This window comes from Mus caroli, chromosome 12 (genome assembly GCF_900094665.2).
Source record: "Mus caroli chromosome 12, CAROLI_EIJ_v1.1, whole genome shotgun sequence".
Lineage (NCBI taxonomy): Eukaryota > Metazoa > Chordata > Mammalia > Rodentia > Muridae > Mus > Mus caroli.
Window position 1 is genome coordinate 7065268 of NC_034581.1, and position 23818 is coordinate 7089085.

At 39.5% G+C, this 23818-nt stretch overlaps 1 protein-coding gene and 1 non-coding gene across 2 annotated transcripts; one reads left to right on the forward strand and one right to left on the reverse strand.

The window, feature by feature from the left end:
• The first annotated feature begins 166 nt into the window (after positions 1 to 166).
• Rdh14 (retinol dehydrogenase 14) lies at positions 167 to 4882 on the forward strand. The gene is made up of 2 exons (XM_021179251.2): positions 167 to 611; positions 3858 to 4882. Exons 1-2 carry the CDS (start codon positions 225 to 227, stop codon positions 4473 to 4475), a joined length of 1005 nt encoding a protein of 334 aa, XP_021034910.1. The 5' UTR covers positions 167 to 224; the 3' UTR covers positions 4476 to 4882.
• A 16692-nt stretch (positions 4883 to 21574) lies between these two features.
• LOC115032910 lies at positions 21575 to 21681 on the reverse strand. The gene has a single exon (XR_003838557.1). It is a non-coding gene; the product is annotated as a U6 spliceosomal RNA (small nuclear RNA).
• Positions 21682 to 23818: the final 2137 nt, after the last annotated feature.

A 23818-nucleotide genomic window follows, 5' to 3' on the forward strand; every position in this document is an offset into this window, starting at 1 on the left:
CAATTCTAACACTGTCCACTTCTAAATAAATCCGTTGGGGCTTTCATGTGTACTTCCTGAACACTAAGTCAAGTCAGCCTTAGAAGCAAAACTACAAGTCCCAGAAAGCCCCGCGCGCAGTAGCCCAGGACAGCAGGCGGCGCCCCAGAGTCCTTCGCGTGTAGGTGGCCCCATAGCACTCCGGAACCTGTGCGCCAGGCCTAGTGCACCGGGACCGGAAGGCTATGGCAGTGGCTAGTGTGGCCGCAGCGCTCCTGGCCGCACTGGGCGGGGCGCTGTGGCTGGCCGCCCGGAGGCTCTCTGGGCCAAGAAGCCAGCGGCAGCAGGGAGGCGGGGACCCGGGCCTCATGCACGGGAAGACAGTGCTGATCACCGGAGCAAACAGCGGCCTGGGCCGTGCCACCGCGGCGGAGCTGCTCCGCCTGGGGGCGAGGGTCATCATGGGATGTCGGGACCGCGCTCGAGCAGAGGAGGCGGCCGGTCAGCTCAGGCAGGAGCTCGGTCAGGCTGGGGGCGCCGGGCCCGACGCCACCGATGGCCAGCTGGTCGTTAAGGAGCTGGACCTTGCCTCGCTGCGCTCAGTGCGAGCCTTCTGCCAAGAACTGCTACAGGTGTGGGTCGAATGGAGCTCAGCCACCCTCGGGGAGGGCCCTCTGAAACCTGGTGTGACCTTGAGGGTGGCCATGACCAAACCCGAAAGGCTCCTGCCGGCCTAGGACCCAGCTAGGAGGAGGGGCAGGTCTGAGAAGGAATTCCTGGGAGGTCCTAAGAAGAAGTGCATAACTAAGCCAGTGTCTGGACATTTGGTTTTGTTAGGCTAGGACAGTCACCAGCTGATCTTTGAGTTGTTTTCCCCCTGTCAGAAGTGAAATGTGTGCCAAATCTTACAATGTCACAAGGCCTGTGAGCACCACAGGAGAAAAGCTAGCCAAAAACTTTGATTAGACCCTTCTTAAAACTTTTCTTTCTTTTTTTCTTTTTTTTTTTTTTCTCGTTTGCTGGTTTTGTTTTTTTGTTTTGTCCTGCTGAAGTAGGAGGGGGTGTCACTTGCTGACTGACACCCTGCATCATCCCTAAACTTGGAATTCCATTAAGTGTCTGAAAAGGGACAGGAATAAAAATAATTTAATGCTTAGCTTTATGGAAGGTTTTATACATGCCAGGGGATGTGCTAAGGACATTTTTAATGTCTTTGGCTGTTGTCAGATCTTGTAAAGCAAGCAATACTATCTCTACTTCATAATAGGGAACTGAGGCATAAGAAGGTTAAGTAACTGCCTGTCTTCAGACTCCTTGCTTCTCCTGTTCTGCATTCCTGGTGCTTGAAGGCTGAGGTGTGTGATTTCCTTGGGTGTACAGTAAATATTCTACTGAAGTAGAAAGGCTGTGGCCAAGGTGACTTGCCAGAGGTAGATCTAAAGGCAGACACCGGAGGGTGCTTGTCTCTTCTGAAATCTCTTGAATCTAAGGCAGGCATTCTAAATGGCCTGTTTTTCTTTTCCGTGATGTACTTAGACCAAAAGAAATATCTGTAAGTTCATTTGTTAACATTTAGATATTTAACTCTGACAGTTCTTACTAGTGGGACTGTGGCATGAAGGACACTATACTAACTTTTCCAACCTCCAAGTTAGATGGACACAGCCACCTTCATTCTTGTTCAACATAGACTTCTTTTTTTCTTTTAACTTTTCACTTGCATTGAAGACAGTAACTAATAACTACCAATAACTGCTAAAAGCACAGCTGTACGAAGAAACCGTCTCATCAGAAGAGAGACCATATTGAACCACTTGGAGGAGGAGTTATTGAGATAATGAGTAGAGCATCACTCTTTTGCTCAAAGTTTAAGCCATTGTACAAGATACTCCTGTTGTGTTCTGGGACATCATGTTGCTTATTAAGAGCCAGGTAGATAGAGAAGTTGGTATTTTGTTTTGTTGTTAGCATTTCATTTGCATGTAGTAGATCAAGTAATAGTGCTTGTCTGGGAGGTTTTTGAAAGCATAGGAAGTAAGTTTTCCTGTCTCACTAATGTGTAAATAGAATTAACCATGCTCATTTTTGATACCATTGCTGCTTTGGTGTCTTGAGGTAAAACCAATAAAAAAAAGTATGAATACAAAGAGGTACCTAAATAGTACTGTCCTAAGTATTTCCATTTTTGCTTGGCTCTGAAGTTCAGTGTTTAGAAGAAAAGAGAAATAGAAGTTTTAACATTCTACAGATTGGTATTCTTGGAATTTATGGTATTTATCTCCTAGAATTTAAAAAATAGAAAATGATAAAGTCTTAAACCCAGCAAAGAATGATAGCTCAGAAATGATTAATTCTGGAACCCTTCCCAGAGGATTAGTGAAGACGAACACTCCTTTCTCGCCATATCTGTGAACTCGTGCCTTCTTTTTGAAGTTGACTGTTGGAAAATATGAAGTCTTTTTCGACAGGCGAGAATGAGAAACAGTTAACCCGACAGGTAACCTCTGGTAACAGTTGTGAAATTTAACACATTTTTCTTTCACTTACACTTGGCCAAAAAAAAAAGGCATTAAGAGTTGAAATTTGACCTGAAATTAATTTGATGATAGGTCATCACCACTGATTTACACCTGGAACATGTGGTACATTTGTTTTACTCTATCATCAGAAGACAGAGGAGCCAGGAACGAGCCAAGGAAAAGCAAATTCTATAAGGAACAAAAAGGCTCTCAGTGAGAACAGTGCAATGTAGGACTTGAATTTTGGAAGATGTGGAGGTATATGATCAAAACACTAAGCTGAGTATAGACGTCTTGTAATTTGCGACCCTCTTGATCCTTAGGGACGAAAGGACAGTTCTAGAGTCACAGTGAAGGTTAATGGTGTCTGTCTGTCAGTGGGCTCTTCCTGGACTACTGTGTCACTTGGGTAACAGTCCCTGTTGTCAGTAACTAACCACTCAATGATTTTATTAACTTTTCTATCTTGATTTAGTCACAATTCTCTCTAATCCAAAGTTTGTACCTATGACTTTCTGTTTGTACCAGTTTTAGGGATGTGCACTCAGTTATTCTGTCTTTGTAGTGACCTTTTACACTTAACAGAATTACAGATTCAAGCATCTTCATTTACTACTGATGGTGATACTAGTAAGGAGGTGGGAGTCACAATATCAGCCCTCTGCTAGATATGGTCGCTCTGCTTACCCTCTCAAGCTCTGTTTTACACATCGAAATTAGAAGGATTAGGTTACTAATTATGAGATTAGGTTACTAATTATGAGAATGGCCTTTGGAGTCTAAGAATTTTATCTTCAGGTTGAATTTGACATGCCTCTTAGCTTGTTGACACTGACCAGTCACCTGGGTTTATCTTGAACTTAGGATATTATTGGAAGTAGATAAGGTTATCTGAGAAAGGGACCAAGTAGGCCTTATTAGTCATGCAACATCACTATAAAAGTATATTTTTTTCATATTTTGAAAGATGTTTTTAAGGTTATCATAGGAACATATACGTTTAATATGCTATACCAAATTTAACATAACATCAAAACTGGTATTTTTCTAGTTCATCTGAAATTAAGATAAGACCTGCAATCCTAGGATTCTCTCATTCCCAAATTTGCTGTATTTGTTTTTTAAGAAAGACCTTGATAATTAACATATAGTCAACATCTGAGTGAAATGTGAACTATACATACTCATAATTACTAAGTTGCAAAGAGCATGACAGTGCTTCAAGTAGTTCCCAGATACACTGACTAAAACTTGAGTTAGTTTTAGTCTCAAATTCTTGTTCTTATTAGTAAACATAGATGAATAAAAGATACGGAAAATGTGTGTTCATAATTCTGCATTCTCTTCCTGGTTTCAAAGGAGGAGCCCAGGCTAGACGTCCTGATCAATAATGCCGGGGTTTTCCACTGCCCATATATGAAGACTGAAGATGGGTTTGAGATGCAGTTTGGAGTGAACCATCTGGGCCACTTCCTACTCACCAATCTTCTCCTTGGACTCCTCAAAAGTTCAGCTCCCAGCAGGATTGTAGTCGTTTCTTCCAAACTTTATAAATATGGAGAAATCAACTTTGAAGACTTGAATAGTGAGCAAAGCTATAATAAAAGCTTCTGTTATAGTCGAAGTAAACTAGCTAACATTCTTTTCACAAGAGAATTAGCCCGTCGCTTAGAAGGAACAAATGTGACTGTCAATGTGCTGCATCCTGGTGTTGTGCGAACAAACCTAGGGAGGCATATACACATCCCACTGCTGGCAAGACCACTTTTCAATTTGGTATCCTGGGCTTTTTTCAAAACTCCATTAGAAGGAGCCCAGACTTCCATCTATTTAGCCTGTTCACCTGACGTAGAAGGTGTGTCAGGAAGGTACTTTGGAGATTGTAAGGAGGAAGAGCTCTTGCCCAAAGCTATGGACGAGTCAGTGGCAAGAAAACTGTGGGATATCAGTGAAGTGATGGTTGGCATTCTAAAATAGGAGTAAAGAGAACAGGACTATGTATAGGATGATCCATTATACCCCTGGTCAGGAATGGCATGTTGTGAGCATGTGCTACTTGACAACAGTCTAGCCACAATCATGCTGAGAGGTGCACATGGATATTTCAAGGGCACTGCTACTATTTGAGGCTAATACAAAGTTCAGCAAAGATGCTATAAATGTGGATCATAACTAGAATATAACAATTCTGTTATTTATTATAATTGGGCAATTATAACTGTTAAAGATACTGGTAATTTAAAAGCTGTCTTAAGAGGGTTTTCAAAAATTTTGACTTTCATGGCAAATATGTTTAGAATTTTTATTACAATGCTTGTTTTGTGTAAATACTATGCCTAATGTGTGTACATAAATTACTTGGAATAAATGTCTGATGTAGGTTTTTCAGTGTGCAGTTCTTTAAAAGCAGCTAGCTGAATGTAGTCCTTTAGTTTTTCTTCATTAGCCTTTCTTGGTCTTGCAGTACCAGGCTCTTCCTGTCACATCTTGCATGTTGCTCTGTTTCTAAATCTGCGGTTTATGACCTGGTGTCCTGACACACTTCCAATCCTGTGATGGTTTTCCAGTTTTCATTTTGTTTGTTTGTTTGTTTGTTTTTCTTTTCCAGCTATTCTTTGAATAAAAGAAATAAAATTTCTTTTATTCAAAACATTTAAACACAATGTTAACTGTATAAATATAGCAGTGATATCGGGGTGGAATCCTCCAAAGGGATATTATAGAATGTTGTAGTTGATAATCATCCTGTTTAAGCTCTTTGTTCACACTGGCAACACTTCATGGACTGTCCACATGCCTCATACTTGGTGCTGTTGAATGGAAAGAATTCTGTCCCCACAGCCCCAATAGAGTGGACTAGATACATAGAAACAGACTATATGAAATTTATATTCTTATTTATGCTCTTTAAACCCAAACATTACTCTTTATATTCAAATTTATACCCTTTGAACAGGAAAATGTCTGGTGACTACCACTGTCCATCCACAGTGCCCAGCTCTGAATGTAGAAAAGCAGCCCACACCCTTGCCTTTAGATCATTATCTTTTTATATGTCCCTTAAGTCTGGACTACCTACCCTTTTAAGGACACAACTGACCTGTAGACAGAATCAATTCTTTCTCCTTCATTTCCTTTGATTTTGGTAGTTTGCTAAAGTGAACTAATTATTAATTTCAGGTTCAGTTAGACAATTTAAAAGCATTATCTAGAGAAAGAAAGTAGTTTTTCTTTTCAGAATCAGTGTAGGTGACAGGTAGTGGAAATGGGCAACAAAGAATGAAGGGGTGTTCAGGAAAATAATAGATAACTGAGCCAAATGGGCGTATTGTTTGCATCTGCGTTGTAACACCAAAAGTATCAGCTTAATAACTTCCATTGTGTTTCTGTCTTGACACCTCAAAATATTGGAAAAAGCAATGAAAACACCAAGTGAGAGACAGCTCCATTTAGTTTAATGGCCGTTTGGTCAGACCTAACTCTTCGTTATTTTTAAGAACATGTCATACCTGGTTACTAATATCGTTTCTTCTTCAGACTGGCAGGATCTTGGCTGATCCTGCAAATGGTATGTTTTCTTTTAGAGCACTGCCTTGTGAATACAATAAAGGGTCCTCTCATCCCAAGGTGTTTCTGCGCTGTAATAGGCAAAGCTATGGTGTGTTCCTTACAATGCATTTTAGAAAGTTTTCCTCAGAGACCTGCTGAATTTGGAAATATGGACAGGAAGTACACAAGAATGCAACTTGGAGTGGGAGCTAATAAATCTGTCCTACACCTTGACTTCATTAGAAAGGGTCTCCCCTCTTCATTTAATACCATCTTTTTCTGGCTGTGTTAGGATACCTGATGCTTTTCAGGGGATTTGGACCCTTTGAGCCTTTCAGAGTTCTTGTTTGTGGCACCACAATAAAATAGGATATATTAATTTATTGTGATGGGGAAACGACTCATCTACAAACACCAACTAGTACGGTAAAATGAGCTGCCATTTGGAAGGGAAAGCCCACTACTGCGGCGGGTGGCATCAAGGGCCCAGAGCAGCAGCCTACTAGGTACAGTTGGAAGATTATTCCAACTCTTTCTCTCGTAGCTCACTTCTGAGCATTCTACCTAAAAAAGAATAAGGGAAATAATTTTGTTACCTTTTATACTTGGCAAATATTGGTAGAGCATCCCCGAGCCTGGTAATAATAAATGAGGTTAACCCCATTTTCTCCATTCTAAATCTTGAATTGGTTTGTATTGTTATTTGTTTGTTTGTTTGTTTGTTTGTTTTTAACTAACCCATTCAAGCAGTTTGGTTCTAGAATCAACACGTGCTGTTTCAACATCATCCACGTTACTTAATCTCGGGGTCTCTTAGTTACCTTATAACTGGGAAAGGGATTTCATTTCGTAGCAATACCACTACATTGATTTTAAATAATTATTTCCCAAATAAACTCTCCCAATAATCATGGGCAATTATTTAACCTTTCAAAATGTTTCCCTAGCTCTCATGTTAGGTATGTAATAGTCACTTTAAATTTTAAATTTAAATAGCCATTTTAAATTCTACCATTGTGTATAAGAGAAAGTGCATATACGTCTAAACCACAGCATATATATGAAGATTGTAGAACCAGTTTGTGGAGTCAGCTCTCTCCTTCCACCTTCCCCTTGGTTCTGGAGATCAAACTCAGGTCATCAGGCATCTGTAGCAAGCACTGAACTATTTTGGTGTCTGATAAATGCCTATGTACATTAAAGGACTGGTCAATGAATGAATGTGACAGAGAAAGCCAAGCCTGTGATGAAATGATAACAGAAACACATCAACTTTTCATCCAAAAATGTGCCTAATAGTGACAGTAGTAGTAGTAAGAATCAGTGATAGTGAGGGCTCAGTGAGTCCAGCTGAAGAAAGGACCCTAAACCAAGAATCAGTAGCCCAGGTTTGTTTTTTAAGTTAGGTGTACATCTTAAGATGTACATATTTAATGAGTCATTTCCAATTCATGCTACATAGTCTTAACATCTCTTTTATTTCCTCCAATATTATAAAATTGAAAAATTATTCTTGGCTAGTCCAGAATATTCTAATGTGCTTCAACAATTAGTGCCACCTTCCAAAGCTGGTGCATTCACAAACAGTTCGTCTCTATGCAGCAGTAGTAATAGTGCAACAGCTCTTACTCTATGACGCTGCTTCTGGTTTTCTATATAATTTTTAATCTTGTATGATTATTTGCTCAAAGACCCAGGAGGTCTAAAGAGTATATTTTTAAATCTATCTCCTGCTATAAATTCTGGTGTGAGGAATAGCAGTTATCTTCCTCCAACTCCTTCCCTGCACAAACCTGCTGGGCCTGGCCAGAGATCTAAGAAAAATCTATATTTGAATATTTAATTGACTCCAAATGTCCCAAGGAACACTAAAGAGAACATGTTACTAATCACCCTTCAGGAGCTGAGCCCCCACAGACAGCTTCAGATGTTCACAAGGCTTCTCTGGACAATGGGGGGTTAAATTAGCTATAGGTCAGCATGGAGGAAGGTAGTTAATTCCTAGAGGAAAGTTGGAAGGCATGCCTAGTTTTCTGCAAACAGCAAGGAAGAGTTTTTTGCCAAGCCAGATGTTTAATCAAAGTAGAGTAGATTCCGTCTTCAACAACCACCATGTGCAAGCTTACTGTAAGACCAGCATCCCCAGTCTTTTTGAGAAACAGTCAGACTGATTCTGCCATCTTGTGAAGGTGTTAGGTTGATGACCTACTTTTAGCAACCTGGTGAGTCATTGCAAGAGTACTTTGGAAAGTTCATGCTGGAAAACTGTGAAACTACATTTTAAAATGTCCCAAACAAGTCGCAATGTTTTAAGTAACTGTAGTTTTGTGTTAGACTACATTCACAGGTATCTGGGAGTTCTTGTGTCCCACATAACATAGGTTGGACATGACTGTGGACCCTTTGCGCCTTTTTGTCCTATCATCATTAAAACAAGCAAATTTCAAATTTCATACCATTCACTTGCTGAAATTAACAAATATTTGAATATCTTTTATATGTTCGACATTTGCCTAGTGTCTGTCTCCAGGGGATGCAGGAGCCACCCGAGGAAAGACAGCCAAAGCTATGTGTGTGTCCTTGTGTGCTTGTTAGCTGGGCTTGCTGTTAATCACAGTACAATTTAATAGTCATAACAGAAACTGGTGAACTATCAGGTCAAAGAAAAGTAAATTTCTGTGAAAATTAGCTTGAGTGTTCTCCTACAAGGAAATGAGGGCAGATCACTGGAGTTTACTGATGAATTAAGTTATAAACAACTATCTTTTTCTAAAAATAAATATTGTGCACACACCACTGATATCAGTACTCAGTCCCTTGCAAGTGACTGTTTTTAACTCTGAGTCCAGTATTTTCTGCTTGATTCCATTGTTGTTTTTTTTTTTTTATTGTTAAATTTGTAGACAGACAAAACTATGGGCTTTATTATGGCATTTTTATGTGCACCCAGAATTGTACAGTGTTCCTGTTGTTATCCCCTGTACTGCACTGTTTGGTCGTCTTTAAAAAAAAATGACACAAAAGTTGGAAATTATAGTTGTATTCTTTAGTGAATGCCATGTGCAAAGATACAATTCCAAGTGGATTTAAGCTCAAAGAGCAGCAAGAAGGGTGATTAAGCCCTTAGCCTCAAATGAGATGATGGGCTGATGAATGGATGCGCTCTGGTTCACGTGCAGGTAATAGCTTCATGGTGTAGATGACTCACGATTACGGTTTCCGTCTTTCCTAAGCCTGCTCATGTAACCAGCCAGATTCAAGTAAGAAGGCTTCTACTGTGCAAAATACAGTAATCGCTGCCATTTCAGAAGAATTTTAGTTCGATGTGATTTGTGATACATCTTTTCTGTGGGTGATTCATAATTTTCCAAAGACTTCTAAATTTGGGGATAACTTTATTTTTTTAATGTACCAACGTGATGAATTGATTATCTGATATAATTAGTGTGGCTTAAACGTGTTTTTGCAGCTGCTGCTTCAGATTTAATTTCATTATCAGCTTTGCCTCTCTCTCCCACATTTAAAAAGTGCCTACTAATTATGTTAAATAGCAGAGTCCCTGAATGCTTAAGATTTATTGTTTTAACACGTGGTCACCTTGTGTTAGGAAGTTGCTGTCCTATGTATGACTTGTTACCATTTGTCCCATTTGTTACCATTTGTTACCATTTGTCCCATTTGTTACCATTTGTTACCATTTGTCCCATTGCTGATATTTGAGTTTGTTGAAGACATCAAAAGAGATATTCATTCTTTCATTTACAAATTCAAACTTACAGAACAGAATCTGTAGCTTTTTTTGTTGCCACTGTCATTACATCACACAAATCTAATTAATTATCCAATCATTAGCAGAATGAAATGGAAAGCTCTTCTAACAACTCCCATTCTTTTTTGCCACCATGAAACTAGTGAAATGTTTAAGTCAAGTATTTTGTACAAAACAGATTTAATAGATGCAGAAATTTTTATCTGTAAGACCTGCATACATGTTGGCCTTTTAGCTGTACCTGGAAGTTATATGTATGGTTTGAAGAAATGCTGAGCCCTATCATTATTAGCTTGTTTAAAAAAAATATCAAAACTAGTTTCTGCCACCAAGCCATGAAAGCACAGGAAATGGCTTCATGTAGTAAGTGTCCAGGTCTAAGCAATCTGTTGACAGAAGGGGATTCTACCCAAGGGTTTCTTGCTAATGTAATCAAACACTTCAGAGCCTTAGCCCAGCAAGAGCAGGTCCACCCACCTCTGAGTTTATCTTTAGCTCATCTGGAAGAGTTTATTTTAAACATTGAACATTGTTTGCTGCTGTTGAAATGAAAGTGAGAGAGTTACAAGCTTTATTCCACTGCCATCTGGCAGATTTACTGATGGATCGGGTTCTTTAATCCATGTAACCCTGTGTGTGGGAGCTATTGTCTTTGTGTTGATCATGCAGCTGGCTTGGCTGAACTTTCAAATGCTCACACAAAGCTATCAAGAGCCATCCTATAGATAAATGAAGTCAGAGTTGTTGTAAAAGTCACGGTGGCCTTTGGGAGAAAGTGTGGATGTATATTATCTTTATTCTTCTTTGATTATACACATTTTTGCTCTTGTGTCTCTCTTAGCGAAATGAGAAAGATGACTGTATGTGGGTATTTTAGAAAAAAAATTGAAAACTACAAAAATCTGACTCTGCTTAAAAAGAAAAGGGAGTAGAAGAGTAGAAGAGAAGGGAGTAACAATCACGTAGGTCTCTTTGCAGTGAAAATGTGTCTGGCTGCGTGTCCACTCTCATTTTTTACATGATGTAGGCTTCTTTAGTGATAGGCATATTACATACTTAATCATTGTATGAGCTTAGGGTGTCGTAGTACCCAGAATTCCAAGCAGTACCTTACAGTAAGCACAGTTTATAATCAACTCTGGGGAACACCCACAAGTGGAAATGTACATGAGAATCAAGACATTGTATGCAGAGTGGTATGATAGCTCAGCAGGTAAGGACACTGACTACCATTGCCCATGGCCTGGGTTCAATTGCTCATATCCACATGGTGGAGAGAACCAGTTCCCACAGGTTGCCCTCTGACTTACACAGGACTGCTATGCCTGTGTACCCACACAAGTAAATAAGACACTGTATTCAAACGAAAGGCTTTGTTGAAGATGGACTACCTTGCATGAACATACATAAAGTTTATAGGAACATAGTCAGACATAGAACATTGAACACTCAGCTGATTGAAGAATCAACTGGTATTACGTTTTATTCTTTTTCTTTTTTCTTTTTTTTTTTTTTTTTTTTTTTTGGTTTTTTGAGACAGGGTTTCTCTGTGTATCGCTGGCTGTCCTGGAACTCACTCTGTAGACTTGGCTGGCCTCAAACTCAGAAATCGGTCTGCCTCTGCCTCCCAAGTGCTAGGATCAAAGGCGTATGCCACCACTGCCTGGCTCAGTTTTATTCTTACCTAAAAACACTTTGTGCTTTTTCTTTGGCTCTTTGTCTTTTCTTCTGTTTGTTTGTTTTGTCCTATTCCAGTTTGTTGTTTTCGTCTTATATTGTTAATTTTGTATATTACTAGATGTCTGTTTGTACTCTAATGAAAGAAAGAAAGGGTGTAGATTTGGGTGGGTGAGCAAGTAGAGGGATCTGAGAAGAGTTGGAGGAATGGAAAGAATAATCAGAATATATTGTATGGAAAATATATTTTCTGTTAGAAAAATAAAACTGATTTTTAAAAATCTTTTGAACAGCTGCATTTAAAAAATAAAGCCAGTGAATGTAGCTCAGTCACTAAACTTGCCTAGCATGCATGAAGCTCTAGGTTTTATCTCTAGCCCCACATAAACTGGGCACAGCAATGTCTCAGTAGTCTCACCATTTAGGGAGTGGAAGATCAGAAATTCTAGTTCCTCTTTTGCTGTATAGCGATAGCTGTGTAGCAGTAGTTAGGTAACCCAGGATAGGCAAGGCCCTCTCATACATGTTTTTATAAAGCCAACCCAGAAAGAATTTCATTGTCTATATTGTGGATAGAAACATGTCATCCCAAATAGATGACACTAAAGAGAGATTGTCACAGGAACACCGAGAAAGAAACCTTCTTCCTGCCACTATTGCATATTTCCTACTGGCAGGAAAGATCAGTCACTTCCTTTGGCTCAGCTTCGTTTCCCGTGTTTGGCTGTTTGTTTCAATGACAAGAAGGCCGTAGGGCATGCCACTGATGATCCTGGATACTCTCATAAAGAAAGGCGTTGAGAGACAGGGACAGTGCTGGTGATATCCTGATCCCATTTCCTGATCCTGGTACAGAGTTCTGATGATCCAAGCTCTAACTTGTCATTCTAGGAGAAGCCTCCAGCTTCCTTGCCTTCCTCATTATGGCAGAAGTAGTAGCTTACCTCAATGATCAGTCCTTATAGTATTATCTGTAACTTATCCCATTCTTATAGACTTTTCCATTATTTATTAGTACTTAACTTAATGTATTTTTGTTCTTTTTGTCTTAAAATATTCATGATAAACTATGTTCCCAACAAACACTATAGGCCACCAGGATTATTGACCTCAATGACTAAATTATCCTGAGGGGCCACGAATACAGAAATTGAGTGTTTTCATAGCATGAAGGGAAAAGAGACATTGAGTTGGGGAGAAAGGCAGCTAGCATGCCAATTCTTTGGTGAAATTAAAATTGTGCAATGTACAAACCCCAACTTAGCAGCTTTGAGTTTTTAAATGTGTTGATATTTGTTGATGGTGACAAACAAAAAAAAAAGAAAAGGAAAGAGAAAATCTATTTTTAATTCCAATGAGGAAATTTGTTTTAGAAAATCAATTGACAAGAATCTTTTAGCTATGAATCAGAGTAGAGAACCTGAGTTTTTTCTTACCTTTTATAAATATGTATATTTATTTGTTTATTTATTGACTATATTATTTTATTTATTTATATTCTAAATGTTGCCCTTCTTCCTGGTTCCCCCTCTAAGAGTTCTTCACTTCATACCTCCTCCCATTTGCCTCTGAGAGGGTGCTCCCACACCCACTCACCCACCCTCTTTGCCCAGCCCCTCTCTTCACCCTCTGTGTTGTGTTTCCCTGGGGCATCAAGGTTTTACAAGATTAGGCACTCCCTCTCCCACTGAAGACAGTCAAGGCAGTCCTTAGCTACATATGTGCCAGGTGCCACAGGCCATCTCATGTATATTCTTTGGTTGATGGCTTTGTTTCTAGGAGCTCTGAGGGGTCCATGTTAGTTGAAACTATTATTCTTTCTATGGGGTTGCCATCCCCATAAGCTCCTTTAGTCCTTCCCCTAACTCTTCCAATAAGAGTCCTGACCTCAGTCCAATGGTTAAGTTTCAGTATTTGCATCTATCTCAGCCTTTCAGTAGATAGCCATGCTAGGCTTCTGTCTAGGACAGCCATCCTATGCTCCAAGCACAACAATGGCATCAGTAATAGTTTCAGGATTTAATGCCCACCCATGGGATGAATCCCAAGTTGGGTCAGTCATTAGACACCCTTTCTTCAAGTGTGAATGCTTCAATCCCACTTAGAAGGGGGAACAAAATAATCACTGGAGGCCGAGGGAGGGAGGTACCTCAGTGGGAGAGGGGACAGGGAGGGAAAGGGGGGCCAGAGTCAGGCATTGGTGGAGACAGAAGAGAAGCCCAGAGAGCCAGGAGAATGAATGAAAGTATGAAGCTGAGGGGAGTAGGGTCAAGGAGGGGGAGGACCCCTACAAACTCCCAGAGACCTGAGATGTGAGAAGCTCCCAGGACTCAATGGAGATAACCTTAGCCAAAATGCTCAACAGTTGGGAAATAGAACCTGAAGAGACCACCTCCAGTAGACAGACAGGGCCCCAGGGGAAGGATGGGTTCATTGACCTACCTTCAATTTTTTTTGACCCAGAATTGTTACTGTCTAAAAGAAATGCAGACACAAAACTGGAGCAGAGATTGAAGGAAAGGAAGTGAGTTCTGAATTGAATGTTTGGTGACATAATTGGAATATTTGCATTAGGTGAGTCCTTGACCACAAATTGTGTTCTAGCAGTGGCTCTTCAAGAAGCCCTTGGACTCATGCACACTGCTGTGTTGGCTGTTGACTTTACAATGACATTTTTGCCCCGCCCCTTCTCAACTTACATTTTATCATTCTGCATATCTCCCAGAGACATAAAGGCATCCATATTTTAATAATAGGTAGGACCAGGGATGATATTTACAATGGGATAGGCTGACATTTGAAAGAATATCCATGTATACACCTATCTATAGAGCTATATCCATACCTAAGGTAAGATGTCTGCTTGAACTATTTTCTTACAGCTTCTTTCCATCTAAGAAACATGTGGCATACCACCGGCTTCCCTTACAGTAATGAGGCTGAGATCGTAGAATGATCTGTGGTGGATATTCCCACATAAGTGTTTGAAGTATTGAGAGTGGATAAGAAAGACGTTCATAATGGAATAATCAGGAATATTTTGTTCTCCTTCTCTGCTTCAAAAAAAGCAGAGACATCAAGGTAAGAAGTGAGTCAAAGGCCAGAAAGAGTGGAACATTTTTACTCCATGAAAGTCAGGCACTTGACTGAGTCATTTTTGTCCCATATTCTGTCAAAAGTGACCATAAGTCAATTATAAAACACTTGGTTATGTTTTTTAATATTGAGTTATTAATTAGTTAATCAGTAACCTGAAAGGTAAAATGCACACCACCTCACTGATGCTCAGGAACAAGTTGCCCTGGTAGCAAAGCAGTGTGTTTTATACTCTAAACAATACTTTAGTGTTCAGTATTCAGTGTCTGAAAAGAGTAGAGAGTCCTTCTGGCTGGAATAGGCACAAATGGGTTCTCTGCAACAACCCGATTCAACAGTAGACGGGAACAACCTTCGTCATTTTTGGTAACTATTTCAGTGGTAATTGAGAGTTAGCACGAGGGAAGCAGGAATGTCTCTGGAGAAGTCTTACAAGAGAAGTATTTTGAATCCTTCCACCAATTCCACTGCATCCTTCTCTATGTCAGTCAAATTATTGGTCATCTTGAAGTTTCTGGGAATCTAAAGTGTTGTAGGGAGAAGTCTGCTTTTTCTTGATTAAACAGGACATTCAAAGGCCGACATAATTATTTCTACAATAACTAGTAAGCATTTATCTCACCTCTTAATGAATTTCCATATGAAATAATAGATGAAAAATTTGAGGAATTTTTATTCTTCTTACAATAATAACACATTCTTTGTGAACCTCTAGACCAAAGATCCCCACTTAATAACACAAAGCCAGCATGTGATCAAACTCACTGGTGAAATCTCTCTCTAGTATAAAACCTTTTCTAACAGAGATCTTCCTTGTATCAACTCTAATACTAAAAGCAATGTAGTATGCAAGGAATTTCCATTCTTCTGTTGTGAATAAGAAGTTGGAATTCAGGAGACTAGTGATTTACCTAACTAAAGCTTGATGGGCCAAAGGTTTAACTAAACTCTTTCAGAATTTACTCTGTGGCTGCTTTAATATATTAACAGATGCTTCTTGTAGGTCACCAAATAAGTTACATAAAATGAATTAAAATTTTCTTTTAATTAAAAACAATAATATATATTTTATTCTCATGCTTATAACTATTATTTTTCTATCTTTCTCCTAAATATATGCATTTCCTAGAAAAGGTATTATTTTAGATAAGATTACTTCTGCCTGGCAAGTCAAGAATGTGTTAATTTTTTCACTAAGTATACTATATTTAGTTTCTCTGTCAACACAAGCTAATTGAAAAGGTTTCTGTATAATATCTCAAGTGTAAATTATTTATCAGAGTGGTTAAATAACCCAGGGCCCAGCATAGTGTTCCTTTGCTGCCAGAGGGAAATAGATCATCTTTCATGGCTTCAGAGAAACTGAACAAACAATGAAGATGTCTGAACTAAATCATAATGCAATGATCAAAAGAACCATGTTATAGTACTTTATAGTAAATACATTTATTTCTCTTGCGATGAAGCCTTTTTAACTCTCCAACATCTGCAGAGAAGTTGAACATTAGGCATACCCTATCAGTGAAATGCCAACTAATTAAGACCTGCACTTATTTAGAATACCTTTCCTATTCTGTAACTGATAACATACCTGACATAACAATATTATGTCACGTTAGTTTTCTAAATAAAGTGAAAAGTGACAGAGAAAAGGTTTTCTTTTTGTTCGGTTCTTAAAAAAATAGTTGAAGGGTCATTGGCATTTGGATATAATACACTAAATTAGACAGATTAATCCTTGTTTAAGGACAACTCTGGATGAATTCTCATGTGTATTTTTTAAACTTCAAAGAGCTGTAAGATAATGAGATGTTTTTAAAATCAAAATCAGGTCAATTTGAATAAATGAATTTATATGGACTGAAGAAAATCACTTTTATCAAGAAGGCCTCTGCCAGTCTGGAAAACAATTTACACAAACTTTTGGCATTTGAAGAACAATAGAAGTGAAAATTTACACAAAAACTGACATCTTCAGAGTTTACATTGAACTGGATTTTGAATAACTATAGACACTAAGAATTCAGACACAGGAATGGTCCTGTGACCCTCTGCTCAGAGTTCAGACAGAAGGATCATCAGATGCAAATGGTAAAGAATGACAGTTGCTGTAGCAAAATTAAAGTGTTGCATGAGACATAAACCTCTGCAAGAGATAGACCTGAGTAATAATGGTGTAAGAGCTCTAGACATTAAAACAGAACTGAAAAGGCTCAGAGATGGAGTCAGCTCCGCACAGTAGAAGGGAGAAGCGGCAACTGAAGGGATGATCGGGAGACATTACCAAAATGCCATGAGAGACACAGAGGACAGAAACAGTGGGAAATAGACAGAGAAATATAGCAGGATGAGTGAGTAAAGAAGGCACTGATTATACAGACATAAAATGATAGAGAATGAGAACAGAGGCAATATTTGTAATGACAAAAGACAAATGTTCCAGAAGTGATGAAAGCACTAACTCAGTTTCAAGAAGACTAGTGTGAGATTGGAACAGTAGAAAGTTCCATCTTAAAACTCTTAAAACACACACACACACAGAGGTTAGGGGGAGGGCGGGAGAGGGATGGGACAGAAAGAGAGAGGGAGAGAGAGAGAGAGGGAGGGAGAGAGAGAGAGAGAGAGAGAGAGAGAGAGAGAGAAAGAGAGAATCAACAGGTACTACAGCAGTTTTAATCCTGACTTTCCAAAACTGAAACAGCTGAAGTGAACTTGTGAATGAATAGCAAACTGTGTGTGGTATATCTGAGCAATGAACCAGATTTCACTTCTAACAAGATGTGTGCTGCCCAGCCTATGCTGGGGCCATAATATAGACTCAGCAAAAGAAATGCCAACCTGTATGAACCTGAGGATACTGTGTTCTGTAAAATACAAAACCATAGACACAGCCAAATGATCAATGTCACCAGAGATCAGGAAGTACGACTACACGGAGCACAGGTAAGTTTTCAGGTATCTTAGTTTTACATACTAGTCATCTGTCAAAAGCCATGGAAGCCCACCAGGAGTGAATTGTATTAATAGCAATAAGGAAAACATTCGTATCTAAATACACAATGAAGAAATGTCCAGAAACAAGAGACAGAGAAAGTCTAAGAAGCTACTGAATGAACTAGACAGATAACCTTTAAAAAATAAGCAGCTACTTTCTCAGCAGCAGTCATTTGAACCAGAGACTGCAGCATACCCAGCAGAAATAACTGCCAGCCCTATCACCTACTCCTATCAAACTGTGTCCACAGCAGATAGGAAATTAAATGTTAGCTGGTATACCAAAACAGGACTGGCCACAATTGAACCCAATCAGAAGAATCCTCAGCGATTCACTTCTGGCATAAGGAAGAGCCCAGGTGTCCAAAATAGAGGACTATTCAGAGGATGCTGAAGCTAAAACTCAGAGGTATATTAAAAAATAAGAATGTAAAATAATATGTTGGTGTGTGTGTGTGTGTGTGTGTGTGTGTGTGTGTGTGTATGTAAACTTAAAATGCCTGGCAATATTTAAATATAAACAACTTTCTGGATAATAAAAATATTGAGTTCGAGTGTTTTTACCTTTTTCCCATTATCCTGAAATCAGATAAATGAAACTATTGATAATAAAACTTGCATGGTAAAGAAGTAAGCTTGGCAGGAATCTGACATTAGAGCATGACAAAGAAGTAAGTTCAGGCAGGGATCTGACATTGGCTGAAAACAAGGAAGTAAGGATCTGGTTTTAGGGTAGAACAAAGAAGTAGGCTCAGATACCTTGATCATCCTTAGAAACAGCTATCACTAGAGTGATCATGAGGCTTTGTGTTATTGTCTTGCTTGTTCCTTGTTTATTGTCTTTCTTGATTCCTTATTGTACTACTGGCCCTTAATACTTGCATGTAATTAAAATGGTATAAAAAGTGGATTGGGAAAATTAAATTTGCCTTCAGACTCAGAATTGACTGGGGCCATGTTTTTAAAAAATTGCTAAGGACACACAATGTAATACAGGTACTCACTGCATCAATAACAAGAAGGAACTCTCTCCAGCCTCACATGCAAACAATCAAATGATAACATAACCTGAGGAAAAAAGAGAAATAAGAGAAAAAGAAGAAGCAGAGGATGGGATAGCTTAGTAGCTTTAAATGAAAATATGATAAATGTGTGTGATAAGATACTACTTTGTAAAAATATCCAGGTGCAGGCAGACATGGTGCTGGAGGAGCTGAGAGTTGTGCATCTTGATTCAACTGCAACCAAGAGAGACTGTCTCCAGGCAGCTAGGAAGATGGCCTCAAAGCCTACTCCCCTCAGTGACTCACTTCCTCCAGCAAGGCCACACCTACTCCAACAAGGCCATACCTCCTAATAGTGCCATTCAAAAGGCCAAGTGTATTCAAACTACCAGAGTGGTTTGAAATTAGTAGTTAAATGAGAACTAGAATAGCTTTATTAAGGCATACTCAAACCAAGCCCAAAAGCATTACTCTCAGAGATGATATCAGGATAATAAAAATTATAATTTGCTAGTTTCTTCATTGTTTCATAAACTTAATTATATAAAAAACCTAAAAATAGCTTCAAAACACTAAAAATCCAAGAAAAAAACAGTAATTGTACTTACCCCGGAGATTGCTGTATCTACCATCAGAATGAAATTTTTATGTATCAGTTATTGAGAACTATGACAAAACATGTTATAATAGAGAAGATTTAAGCAATAATTTAACAAAGTTTATTTGATGGACAAAGATAGTTTATTAGATAGACACTACCTATTTTGACTGAAGGATATATTATCTGTCAAGCTCCTGAAAAGATTTTAGGAAGTGTCTTTTTATTGTTTATAGAGCTAGTTTTAACTTACGCCGTAAGTTTGGGAGTATATGGAAGGTCTCCTAAATCACAATTCAGCCAAGAAAAACATCAGGAGCTAAATAATAACTAGTCGTGTAACAAGTCTTTTCCTGGGGAGACCTAGCATACATAATCTACTCACTCCAGATAGGGAACCCATGACAGGACAAAGTGCCAATACCACCACAGTCCAGTTTGGTGAACCATTAGTTGTATTGGTGTTACTTTGAGAAACATGAGTGAGAGGTTACTTAACATGAGCAGAAATGACTCCAAAACAGTTGCATTTATCAAGCAGGGCCCAACATGGATGACAGCTCACAAAAGCTGGGAATCTCCAACTAGTTGGAGAATGTCTTCCAAGTGACTCATTGTTCTAATCTTCCAGACAGCAGGCTGGTCTCTGCTTCACTGGGGCTACTGGTCAAGTCTAGGAGACTTCTTTGTAGCTATCATGTCTGAGAGTGAGTCAATAGCCTTTATTGCCTTTATTGCTTACTGGGATTTGGGGGTGGGATGGGGAGGGACCTGGTGAATCTGGTCAGTTTCAGAGACTTCCTGAAGCTTCTTTGAGTTGTTTACCTTGTGTTAAGGAGGTTCCCTGAGAAATGGAATGTTTGAATCTCAGAGGAAACTGATATACAATATTAGTAAACTTGGAATTTGAAAACCAAGAAGCATATTTCTAAATGAATAATGAGCCAAAAGAGAAATAAAAATGGAAGCTTAAAGATATTTTGAAACAGTAATAATGAGATGATAGCCTCAATAAATAAATTAGAAAGAGATTAAGGAGAAATCAATCATGTGTCAGAAGTTAAGTAAAATAAAAAAAACAAAACAAAACAAAAACAAAAACAAAAACAAACAAACAAACAAAAAACCCCAACCCTTCATGTATAGGAAATTAAACTAACAATTTAAAGAACCAGAATGGTTCCTCTAAATTCACAATGGTTCCACTACCAAATTTATGGAGCTGATTTTCTCACACCAAGCAGTTCCCCCATGCTCTGTAGTGTTCAGTGATTCAATACTGAATCAATTTTTCAGGCAGGCCTTCCCAGTTAAGACTGTCCAAAATTGTAGGTCTGAGTCACAAAACATGGGTCACTATATGATTCATACTGTTTCAAAATTGATTACAGATTGGATATTCATACACTCCCTCCTCAGCTTACTGTAACATTTCATAGTACTCAGAAATTTTTACCTTTTGCTATCATTTTATTATAAAGGATGTAGTAAAAGACAGAAATGAGGAACCAGGTAGTAACATACAAGGGCCCTGTGTGTGTGCATGACTATTTCTGTCTAGCTGAGAGTATTACCATCCAAACAGGTAGACATATCACTAACCCAGAAGCTCTGAACTCACTTATTTGAAGGATTTATGAAAGCTACATTACATAGTAGGCATAACTGACTCCATTGTTGACTATAGGCCATTGACCTTAGTCTCCATTTCTCCTTCCTTCCTCATAGGTTGGGCGGTGGCACTCAATATTCCAGCCTTTAAACCACAGACTGATTCCTCTGACTACCAGACTTTCCCTGAGCGGCTGTGGGTGTAAGGGAAGAGGTGGGAGGGAGAGAGCCCGTGTCCTGCCAGAGTTCCGGTATTCTGGGCAGGCAGATGTGAGAGGACTGCTGGTCGATCTCCATGTGGCCCCAGGTGGGCATCTGGTTGTGTTAAGCCACTGACCACACATGGCGGGGTTGGACAAGGGGCAGCCCCTGGTACAAGGTTCTCAGTATCTGGCATCCTACGCTGGATACAGTGGAGGAGCTGAGAACAGAATAGGGGCCCCGAGGCAGCACTCGGCCCCAAAGATACTGGAAGAGAGGGCAAGGGGATGAACAGAGACAGTCTATGGTTTTAGAGACTTATTGTAGAAAGGTAGGGGTAAAGAGAGAAGGTGAAAAGAGAGAAAGAGAGATCGGCCATGGCCAAGAGGAGAGAAGGGGGGAGGGAAAGAGAGAAAGAGAGTTAGCAAGTAAGAAAGGTGAAGGTTTAGAGAGAGAGGTAAAAGCTTAGACAGAGAGGGATGGGAAGGGGAAGAGAGAGAAGGAGCTAGAGAGTCAAAAAGGTGAAAGCTTAAGAGAGCAAGGAGGGTCCAAACAGCCCCCCCCCCCATTTTTTTTTTTAAATATGGAACGCTTCTTGAATTTGTGTGTCATCCTTGCGCAGAGGCCATGCTAATCTTGTCTGTATCATTCCAATTTTAGTATATGTGCTTCCCAATCGAGCATGCAAACAGCCCCTCTTATAGTGGGCTGCTTATCTTGCTGTTGCTAGGTAACTGTGGAGGAGTCTAACCAGAAGGCCAAAAACTTGGGACATTGTCTATGAGACTGAAAGCCACATGCCTCCTGTGGGGGCTGTGGGAACAGTACATTTGACAGGAGCCAGGGGTCCAGGAGATATGAGGGAACACCTACCATCCCATGTAGGCAGAAATTACCACCCATTAGGTCCTACCTGAGTTCAAGACCTCAGCTGGACTGGAGGCCAGACTGTAGGTTCATAGCCTATTGCCTCACATTCCCCTCATTTGCATAAACTTCTTTACACTGAAAGAGACTTTTAAAAATACTGTAAGCTGTTCTTTTGATTCTTATCAGAAACTTGCAAAAGATAAAAATCTCAGAGCCATGAGTGAAGAAGACCAGATATCTACTTTGTATTAACAACAAAATTACACCCAAAAAAGAAAAAGGCAGATTGTTCATGAAAGAGAAACAAAAGTCAACAGAAATTCAAATAATCAATTCTGCTTTTTGAAAAGGCCAATGAAACCAGAGAAGGCACAATAGCATAATTTACTGCCGTCATACCCTTATAGAGACTATCCCTAGAATTGGCCCTGCTTTACAAATTGGCCCTGCTTTACCTTTCACTCCTGCCAACTACCTGGTCCCATCTTCAAACTATTCTCTACTTACCCCTGATAGCAAGATAAACCCTACTATAACTGAGTTGCTTAGTACCATAGCAATGTGTGCTGCTAAGCAACCATGAGTCTGTTATTTGGGTCACCGCTTTTCCCCTAGCATCAGCTGAGGACTAATATGTGCATCTGCCTGGGCACTCATTCTCATTGGAGAGCCAGTGCTTGGGGTTTTTTGTTTGTTTGTTTGTTTGGGGTTTTTTTTTTGGTTGTTGTTTTTGTTTTGTTTTGTTTGTTTTTCAAATTAAACTTTTTTCTTTTTCTTTATTAGATATTTTCTTCATTTACATTTCAAATGCTATCCCCAAAGCCCCCTATACCCTACCCCTGCCCTGCTCCCCAACCCACCCATCCCACTTCCTGGCCCTGGCATTCCCCTGTATTGGGGCATATAATCTTCACAAGACCAAGGGCCTCTCCTCCCATTGTTGGCCAACTAGACCATCCTCTGCTACATATGCAACTAGAGACACAGCTGGTGGGGGGAGTTACTGGATACTTTATATGTTGTTCCTCCTATAGGGTTGCAGACCCCTTTAGCTCATTGGGTATTTTCTCTAACTCCCTCATTAGGGGCCCTGTGTTCCATCCAATAGATGACTGTGAACATCCACTTCTGTATTTGCCAGGCACTGGCATATACATAGCCTCACTAAAGAGAGCTATGTCAGGGTTCTGTAGGCAAAAAATTTCTGGCATATACAGTAGTGTCTGGGTTTGGAGGCTGTATATGAGATGGATCCCTGGGTGGGGCAATTTCTGGATGGTCCTTCCTTCCATCTCAGCTCTGAACTTTGTCTCTGTAACTCCTTCCATGGGTGTTTTGTTCCCCATTCTAAGAAGGAATGAAGTATCCACACTTTGGTCTTCCTTCTTCTTGAGTTCCATGTGTTTTGCAAATTGTATCTTGGGTACTCTAAGTTTGTGGGCTAATACCCGCTTATCAGTGAGTGCATATCATGTGTGTTCTTTTGTGTTTGGGTTACCTCACTCAGGATGATATCCTCCAGATGCATCCATTTGCCTAAATCAGTCTGACCGTTCCTCAGAAAATTGAACATAGTACTATCAGAACCCAGTACTCCCACCACAGCAAGTCCTGGATACACAACATACCTGAAAATCCAGATTCTGATTTAAAATCATATCTCATGATGCTGATAAAGGATTTTAAGAAGGGCATTAATAACTCAGTTAAAAAAAATAAAGGAGAACACTGATAAACAGGTAGAAGTACTCAGAGAGGAAGCACAAAAACCCCTTAAAGAATTACAGGAAAACACTGCTAAACAGGTAGAAGTCTTTAAAGAGGAAACACAAAAATCCTTAAAAGACCTACAGTAAACACAACCAAACAGATGATGGAATTGAACAAAATCACCCAAGATCTAAAAATGGAAGTAGAAACAATAAAGAAAACCCAAAGGGAGACAACTCTG

Bases quoted from the DNA above. Each gene is read 5' to 3' on its own strand.
- Rdh14 (XM_021179251.2), top strand. From the start codon at position 225: ATGGCAGTGGCTAGTGTGGCCGCAGCGCTCCTGGCCGCACTGGGCGGG. The intron at 612-3,857 runs GTGTGGGTCGAA...CTGGTTTCAAAG, and splicing joins TCTGCCAAGAACTGCTACAG to GAGGAGCCCAGGCTAGACGT.